At 39.5% G+C, this 10,045-nt stretch overlaps 1 protein-coding gene across 8 annotated transcripts in view; it reads left to right on the top strand.

The window, feature by feature from the left end:
• Positions 1-10,045, top strand: part of LOC111865832 (glutamate receptor ionotropic, kainate 4) — a 27,425-nt gene that overhangs the window by 13,336 nt on the left and 4,044 nt on the right. For 7 of the 8 annotated variants that reach the window (XM_023854172.2, XM_023854173.2, XM_033751983.1 and 4 more), the window contains exons 3-6: positions 2,263-2,436; positions 5,965-6,194; positions 6,715-6,932; positions 7,824-8,059. In XM_023854172.2, coding sequence (XP_023709940.1) covers positions 2,263-2,436; positions 5,965-6,194; positions 6,715-6,932; positions 7,824-8,059 — 858 coding nt within the window. The remainder of the gene's footprint in view (positions 1-2,262; positions 2,437-5,964; positions 6,195-6,714; positions 6,933-7,823; positions 8,060-10,045) is intronic. The other variant, XM_033751984.1, reaches the window with a different exon arrangement.

Raw genomic sequence — 10,045 nt, 5'->3', positions numbered from 1 at the left:
CAAGTGATAGTAATTGTACGGTGTGTAAGAGTGAATGTTCAATAAAGATTCACTAAATCCGAGACCCACGTAAAGTTATTTGTCGCATGACATACCCAACACATGGCAATATTGTTATTAACAAAGATACCATGTAGGTAATGTTATTCTCTTGCAGTGATTCTCACACTGTGGTTTGAGGAATACTGGGGTTGTGTGGGTGTTCCGAAGGGGTTCCACAAATGAGGTCCTCTACTGTTTCATTTCTTTATGAATACTAACAAAGAGCAGTTTCATACTAAAATTATACTCCAGATTGCTTCAAATTACAAACTTATAGCTGATTCTATGCTTACATATCTGTGGGATGTCATTTTATGAAGAGACAACCAATTGTTGAACTGTTCAATAATATTTATTACAGTTGCACAGTATACACGGATGAACTTGAGTTTGAAGAACTGAAGAATAATAGTAACAATAGCGAACTCCTTGAACACTGAACTAGAATTGTAGCACTGTAGAAATCTAGAACTAGAACTGTAAACTTCCAAGTCCAAGTCATATTGCGACTGACGGTCCGTCAGTCTGTCTGTCTTGGTGTCAAGCCCCGGCTGGGGCTCATGACCAGATATTTGTTACTGTTTGGCATTTACGGTCTTGTTTTTGTGGGGCGCCCTCTCTGACGAGAGGACGGGTCTGTCTTTTTTACGTGCTACTAGCTCCTGCCAGCGCAGTCTTTCTCAGGTCCGAGTCCCTTGGAACTCGCGACCGTATTTTACTGTCTCATATTTGAGACTTCCTTTTTCATCGCCTCCTACGACTCGCAGGGTCACAGTGGAGGTATTCGACCCCGCCTCCACACGGGTGTATACTCTCCGTTGCTAAGTAATGATACTTGCGTTGTCACATGTGCTTGAATGTGGGCAGTTGTCACATATCTATTTAAGCTGCAGTTATAATAAAAAACCATGGAAAATAATAATGTAATTCTTCCCCAATGATCTGTATTTTAGAGAAAACAGCCATGAACTTGAAAAGGTTTTCACTTATAAATGATTCCTGGACAGAAGAGAAAGTACGTAGGGAAGTAAAAAATTATCCGCACTCTTGTTTTTCCATTCCATATATACAAAAGCAGGGGTTGAACAAGTACTTCATTTTTTTACACAGTCTCCTCTCTTTTCGATGCACTTGGTCCAGCGGTCCAAAAGCTTGCGTATTCCCTCCACGAAGAAGGTTTTCGGTTGGTCGCGCAACGATTTATGCACCGCTTCCCCCACTTCTTTGTCCGTAGAAAATGGAAAACCTCGTAAAACATCTTTGAGCGGTCCAAAGAGATGATAGTCGGAAAGGGCGAGATCTGGGCTGTAGGCAGGGTGTTCCAGCACCTCGAAACACAAATGGTTAATGGTTTCAACGGTCTGGCTGTCCTTGTGTGAGTGTTCATTGTCATGCAACAACAACACTTTCTTCGACAATAGGCCTCGGCGTTTGGTGCGAATTGCTGGCTTCAGATTGTTGGCCAACAAATCACTGTATCTTGCACTGTTGATTGCACACCCCTTTTCCAGGTAGTCTTGCAGTATAGGCCTTTTTAAGTCCCAAGAAAACGGTTAGCATCACCTTTCCCACGAAAGATTGAGTCTTGAATTTCATCTTCGTTTGCGATCCTGGGTGTTTCCATGCCATACTCTGGCTTTTGGATTCTGGCTCATAGTGATGAACCCACATATGAATTTCAGCCCCTGACACACCTAATCAGAGAAATCGGATCACTATTCTTTGTTAATCATTGGTGCACACTTCTAGCAGAGCGGCCATGTTTACACTGTCACAGCATCAAGGAAAATGATGCAATCAAGGTAAAACTTCGATCACGTGACCACAGTAGTACCAACTCTAACAATGCATGAGTAGGAGGCAGTGTGACAAACCTAAAGATGTGTTATGGAGAAAGTGTGGATAATTTCTGACTTACCCTCATATCTGAAATATTGACACACTTATAAATCTATGCTGACCTTCATGATTCCTTGACATGAAAATTGGGAACATATTATGTGTCACTGTTTATAGACTTCATTGTATTGTGGATGGAAAGTACAGAAAGTGGCCTCCTTTGAACATTTCAATACTGAACCACTAATTTGTACTAGCCTCACTTTACAGTGATCAGCATCAGTATTTTGGGGTTATCATTATCTAAGGACTATTGTGCATAAACACAAATGTCAACACTGCTCGTTATTCTAATGCCCATTTCTCAATTTACTATTATAGGCTGAATGTGAACGATGTTTCAAACCTGAACTTTGATTTGCATCGTTCAAATGGCAATTGGACTGCCCTACTGGATGAGCTTCAGCACCATCATATACATGTGATACCTCACTTGCTCATGGACAACAACAGAAGAAATGTTGCAGATTTCACACAACCATTTGCCACATTAGGGTATTTAATATTTATCACTAGTACATTAAAATAGTTGTGAAGGGAGAACTCCTTCTTAGACAGAATGGGTATGAGGATTATCTTGCAGTTGACAGTGATGATGAAACCTTTAAACTCGTAGTACATTTCAGTCTGTGCTATTTCTCCTTTGCGGAAATCTTCTGTTCCGTTTGTGCCTTGTGTTTCAACACATCCTAACTGACTGCAACTACTTTATTACCTTCTTTAAGTAATTCCTTATCTGTCCATCTCAATTTCATAATGAGAAGCTTAATAAGTTTTACTGTTCACAAAATACAGGGTGGGGCACAGAAACTTCCTTTTTTTGAAGGTGAATAAAAGAAAAATTATTGTTGATAGACAAAATTTATGTTTAGCTAATGAAAGAACATACTTTAAAGGTTTAAATCATGTAGTTTTAAACAAAATATCTTGAAGGTGGTGGCCACTGTTCTCTATGCACTGATGCAACCGTTTTCTGAAGTTCCCCTCTGCACGTTCCAACATGGACACCGGAATTTGGGCTACTTTCTGCCGAATAACATTCTTCAGCTGAAGCAGGTTTGTGGGGCGATGTTTAAAAACCTCTGCCTTGAGGTATCCCCATAAAAAAATCACAGGGCGTTAGATCAGGTGAGTGCGCTGCCCACGGGATGTCACCTCGAAGCGAGATGGGCCGTCTGGGGAACTTTGGCCTCAAAACTGTCATTGAAGCTCGGGATGTGTGGGCCGTGGCACCATCCTGTTGGAACTGGATATTTCCTAGATGAATTTCTTCAAGAGCCGGTTCGAAAAAGTTTTGAATCATGTCCACATACCGCTGTGAATTGACAGTAACTGCATGATTGTCTTCTTAAAAAAAATAAGGGCCAATAACTCCAACTCTCGACAACGCACACCATACTGTCACCTTATTACTGCAAAGTGGCCTCTCATGGAGCTCTCTGGGATTGTTACCACTCCAATAGTGCATGTTCTGCTTCTTGACCTATCTGGATGGGTGAAAATGTGCCTCTTCACTAAAGAAAACAAGTACGAGGGGGTAAAGTTTCCAATAAAGTTTCGCATGCTGTTATTCAGTTCTGGAAATCATGTGGTGACAGTTCTTGCACAATAACCATCTTATAGGAATGGAAATGAAGATGTTCATGAAGAATTCTGCACATTGAGCGATTGGATATGTCTAGGGCGACTGCTTGTTTACGAGCAGAGTGTCTTGGAGATCTCAAAATCGACTGTTGAACTGCCTCCAAATTTTCTGGTGTCATAATGGTCCGTTGTCGTCCTGATGATTTTTTCACCACACTCTCGGTTGTCCTAAAGTTCTCTACTCACAAACCAATCAATTTCCGGTCAAGAACCGGGACCTCTGGGCTTAATTCCGAAGTGAGTATGGAACGCACGCTGCTCCGCCACTTAGGAATGGTTGTTCGAAAAATAGACTTTGACAGCAAACGCATGCTGCTCACTCATCCACCTCATGTTTCCTACTGAGAGGTATTAGACAGAAACTTCTGTGACTGCTGCGTTCAGCGAGCCTATCCCCACTTTTCTGCAACCTCCCCTCCCTTCACAATGCGTCTTCACAAAAAGAAAGTTTCTGTGCCCCACCCTGTATTATTAGGGAAATCAAATCAAAGAGGTCTAGATGGGAAGGATTCGCTGAATGACTTCTTGTGTGCCACAAGTAGGTGGCATCTTATTTCTCAATCCTTTACTCCATCGACAAAAGCATGGATGGCTTCTCTATTGATATTTTGTTTGGGTAAGTCAATGTGAGCATGATGAACCAGGTGGTCTATGACAGTGGAAACTGATGCAGGAATTCCCCGATGTGCTGGATCCTTCTTTTCAGCTGCACATGGAATGCCTCCTCTGGGTGCCGGCCACCATGGCATTTCTCAAGCACTGCACTAACCTCAAAATTCTGGCTTTGAGTCCTCATGTCACAGTATGTCATTTTCTTTCTTTGTGAAATGTACGTAGTATATACAGATAGGAAGGAGGCACATTCTTTAATTTTGAAGCCTGTTTTTTATATTACAGAATTTGCAGCTTCATGTAATGCAGCTTGAAGATTACACAAATTAAACAGCTATACTACCAGTCCAACAAGATTTACAAAAAAGTACCTCATGGCAACATCACAATTCTTATTACTATGTAGATGTTTCCATTAACAATTGTTATTAATTTTTTGAGCATCCATAGGTTTTAAATTGTTATCAATTTTCTTGCCAGTTGCATGGCATGATTTATGGAAAATGCCTGTTTGATATTTCTCTCCAAAGCAATAAAAAGTTATAGTATAATGATTTCTCAACCGTGTCACTACTGAGTCTGGCATTCAAAACTGTCCTGCTGATATACAGCATAGTATAAGGAAAAGAAACTGTTTTCATCAAACATTGATGAATGCTTACAAAAAATGTTAGAGGCATGTTGATATTATATTCACGTGTTCGGGGTTCCTTGACTAGTAATAATGGGTTCTGGGTTCAATTTATTGGCCCTTAGATGGGTTACATGGAGATTGCACATAGATGTAATTGAAGCCAAGGCATTCAGAACATTTATAAGATTGTATTCCCTATTCAGAAGTTAGTGATTAGACACTAACATTAAGCTGACCCTCCACAAAACTCTCATTATATCTGTAATGACTTATGCTAGTCCCGCCTGGGAATTCATGGCAGATACCCATATAATGAAATTGCAGTGCCTACAAAACAAGGTTCTCTGCACCACTGGCAATTTTCCAAAGCACACACTGGTTCGCAATTTACGCATGGCTTTAAAAATTCCCTGTGTATATAATTATATCACAAAACTATGCAGGCAACAAGCAGAAGTCATACAAAATGACGATAATGAAAATGTTTGCAATATTGGACAAGGCAAAGACCAACATGGAAAGTATAAGAGGCTTAAACTTGGCAGCAGTGAAGCATGTGACCATTCAAGTGATTAGACTGTCGTTGTAGTGGAAGCTACTAGAAATAGGGCATAATCTGTTGTACTGAGCCCGAACCAACAAAGGCCCTGTATATATTTGATATACATTTATTAACATGCAAATTTTAAATATTCTTTACATTATGGCAAATGACTTACTACTGCAGACAGCGACTCTGACAAAAGACAGACTCGTCCTCTCGTTAGAGAGGGCGCCCTACAAAAACAAGACCGAAACTGCCAAACAATAATAAATACCTGATCATAACCCCCAGATTGGTCTCGACACCAAGACTGACTGACCGACCATCAGTCACAATGTGACTTTGACACACCGAAGTCTCTATGATTTTATTGAGCCACTATTCTAGCAGTCTCACCATTAAAGCATCTGAAGGAAAGTACGTATGTGCTACAAATGCTCCCATTTCATGCTGAATAAAATAAGCAACTGATATGTCATTATTAAATGATCTTATGTACAGAGTACATTCTACATATGTAACAAGAATCCCAGAGTTTTCTACACAAAGCTTGATCATCTCATTTTATACATAAAAATATCTTCTCCAGGGTTCAGCTGATGGTAAAGAGTAAAGCAGTATCACATTTTTCCTGGTTATGGCCCTTTACACCATTCTCTGTGGCGTTGTGGCAAGCAGTAATCACATTTGTTATCTCTATCTCTGCCATTCTCCACTTCAGTCTCTGGACAGTCAAGAAACTGTTTCCTCGCAGCAGGCAGCTTCAACATGACTTCTTTGGCAACTTCCTGTATATCTATGGCTTCTTCTGCTCCCAAGGTTATTACAATAACATCTTTTACATATGTAATTTATTAACTGTGACCTAGTCTTCTGTTTAATGCACAGTACAGTATGTTACATTACAGTTCAAAGCAAAGCAAGAGGAGAAGTAGGGGTAGGATTTCATCTTAATTATCAGAAGTTATGTAATTTCATTCATGACTTAATATATAAGCAAATCTGAAGTAACCAGAAACACCCTTTTGCAAAGATAAATATATTTTTAGTTCTGTAGAATTTTTCTAGAATAGTGTAGAATGAAAAGTAGTGACTGGAAACTGTAATGCTTACTGAGCTAGCTAATTGTGTATCAGTAAGTCTTATGTCTCACCACCCTATAAAGCTAACTCCTTAGTTCTTGAAACCAGTATTTTGAAAGTAAAAGTAATGACTGCAAACAGCATTGATAATTCAGAAATGATCCTGCCATCTCCACTACAAAGCTACTTCTACTGATGCATTCAGTACAACTCATTTTATTTTAACACCAGAAAGAAATTCTGTTTCCATTCTTCAGGTTCTGCACCTCGCAGTTTCCTGACTTCCATCAAAATAATGGTACTCTGGACTTCACTTCTGGCATATGTTTTGATTCAGTCCTATGGAGCTACTCTAGTGTCACATATAACTGCGGTAACCAGCTGGGAAGCCCCATTCAACAACCTTGAGGGCTTATTACAGTCCCAATATTCTTTGGCTGTAGTCAGTGGATCTAATATACATTCTGAACTTAAGGTGAGGAAATTATATGGGAAATCCCTTTGCTGAATACTGGGATTATGCTCCTGGAAATTCTGCAATGGCAGAACTATATTTAATCATGCTATTTTCCCTGATTTGATGGAAAGTGGAATTGTAACTTATACAAAAGTACATGTGGTCATTTGCTCCATTATACACTGACCTATATGTAAAATTGAACAATACTGTACAATACAATACAATGCAGGATTAGAGGTTCTCACAGCAGTAGCTATGAAGATCTCTGTCTTCTGGGCCATAATGGGGTGTAGTCTGTTGATAGTCAATCAACGTTTTGGAGGAACATGTCTCCATCTTGAGGCACAAAGAATAAGCCAAACAAGAAAGCAGGCTCTGATGCTCTGCTTGCCACCTGCTTCACAATGGTCACTTGCTTCGCTTATTCTTTAACCATGAAGATGGATGCGACATTTTCCTCCAGAACATCAGCTGACTTTCGATGGAACACAGAGTGTTATAAATCAGAGCACATAACTCTTTATTCCATAACATGTGCAAACACTATGGTGTAAAAACCTGAACTAAGCAATGAATTACTGTAAATCATATTTATCTATTCATAATAGTATGTTATTGTTATTTATGTAACTTTCAGCTAAGGAGAGATACAATGTGTCTAAAAGCCACTAAACGTTAATAATTCATCTGAATAATAGAAATGGTTGTTTCAAGTGTATATTAATATTTGATATAACCAACATACTACCATTTTTTTGTTTTATTTATACTAGTATAGTACTCAGAAACTTAGTCAGAAATATCCACTGGACACTATTGATATCCTCTATGAAATGAATAGGAGAAAAAATTAAACCTGCAAATCATAAAATGAGTAAAGACTGAGTGAAGTCTGTCTTGATGCAGAAATTAAAGGGAGATGTGTATGAAGCTGTTTGGAAGAATGCAGTTAAGATGGTGAACAGTGATCAACAAGCATTTCATGAGGTCTGCTACGGCCGCGTTGCATCCTTTGTGACGTCCGAGATGAACAGTGCTAACAATTACTGTAAGATGATATCTGTCAGTCATCTCTACTTCTCATCCTGGAGTAGTAGTGGGCTTGTCAAAGACTTCCCTTGCAAACACCTCATCGACATCACGTACGTTTTACTTCATTTTTATCAAGCTTCTTTGGATAGAAAGGAATAATTACTGGACTTTCAAAACAGACCTAGTTATGATATTATGCATGAACTTTTTCCTTTATAACTACTCTAAAACCAGATCTGCCAACAGACATGTTAACAGTGCCAGTCATATTTCTTTGTAATCCATGACATGATTATATAACATTAAAAGTGTTTGTGAGACTGTGGAAGTAACCAGAGACACCACTATATTGGTAACAAGTAAAATATACCTATATTTGCAATTGTGGATCTTCCAGTAGCCATATTTTGCAGTGTTGAGGTTTCGTACCAGCAAAAATTTTGAAGGAAAGCACTCGAAGGTAATTCGCTTACTGGGGGGTGGAGTCCAACTGGGTCCACTTGGCACGGCGGCCACTGATTGGCCTATTGTAGCCTGCCACGGGTGATTATGATGATGGAGAATTTGGTGGAATGAAGATTGGCAGGGGAAACCGAAGTACTTCGAGAAAACTCGCCCCAGTGCCACTTTGTCCACCACAGATACCACTTGACCAGACCAGGGATTGGACCCGGGCTGCCGTGGTGGGAAGCCAGCAACTAACTGCTTGAGCTATGGTGTGCCCCGCACTGGAAGGTATATTGGGCTGTGCCAAATGAATATCAAGTTCTGAAAGTGATCACAGGGTATTTGTTGAGATGTAACTTGCAAGTCAGGATTTGGTGAAGGTATTTTACACAGACTACCTCTACCATATTCTAACAGGTTAAGGGAATTTAGTTATGGAACAGATGCAGCATATTCTAATAAAAACGTATATAAACGAAAATAAAACCACAGATAATTTTTAATGAAGAAAATACTTATTTTAAAAATCTGACATCAGTAAGCAAACTTCTTTTGATATACTAATTAAATACTATTTTCGTTTCTATATTTTATTCCACCACTACAATACAAAGTATGGATACACCATATGTTCACCGTTTCCTACATACACAACATGATGCTAAACATAATACTGTGATGCATAGACCCATAGCTAGGTAATGCCTGTAATACATGCGGCCAACAACACAGGAGCGGTGTTTTCTGCCGTGGTCCGTGCCGAGTGGTTATAAAAGAAATGGAGGGTCATTTGATGTAGCTGAGCTGCAGGTGCCAGCCTGCCAAAATATGAGATTGGGAGCAAAGGAATTGAATTGAGGCACTGGGATTATTGGGTCCAAGTCAGTTCGGACCTGAAAGTCAGCCTCTGAAGGGAAGACTTAGTGTGTGCTGTTGTACAGTGATATCTTAAGCATGACGGATATAGTTCCTGTGTTAAAACTCATTGCCAGGAAACAGATAGTGAAAACACTGCAGAGGAATAGCCATTGTTGAAGAGCTGCTGAAAGCAGGCTGAGAGGATGTAGTAGGAAGTGATTTGTAGTGTGAAAATCAGCAACAGTGTTATGCTTATTGCTAGTTACCACTTGTACGTGGTCAACAAATCCAATTACCAATCGGAATTCCATCTGTAGTTACTAATAATACATGTGACAATATTACTATTTTTATATTTATTTTCTCTTGGTCAAAGAGTTTCTGCTAACAATCTTGATTTCAATATAGCAGACCAGTTAAATGAGAAGTACAGTCAACTCTCGATTATCCGGGGGCGGATTAACCGGTTTGCGGCTTAACCGGGGCTTTTTTTTTTTTAAGTTTATATGTTGTTTAATATTCATTCACTTTTGTTTCACATGGTGAGTTTAACACTATTTTCGCACTAGTGTGAACCGAGCTCTGCATTATTTCGTCCCGTTATGCGAACACAATGTTCTAGGGTGGGGGTGAAAGAATGCAAGAATTTTTGGAAAGTTTCAAGGACAAATACACCGCCCCAGGTTATTTAACGGTACCATCTCAGTGTGAGAGTGCATTGTGAAAGTAAGTATCAGTTTCTTAATATAGATCTTCAAGTGCGTTAGCAAAATGTCGGGGTTTAAAAGGAA

This window comes from Cryptotermes secundus, unplaced genomic scaffold (assembly GCF_002891405.2).
Source record: "Cryptotermes secundus unplaced genomic scaffold, Csec_1.0 scaffold1120, whole genome shotgun sequence".
NCBI lineage: Eukaryota > Metazoa > Arthropoda > Insecta > Blattodea > Kalotermitidae > Cryptotermes > Cryptotermes secundus.
Note: the sequence above shows the minus strand (reverse complement) of the source record. Positions and strands in the feature narration are given on the sequence as shown.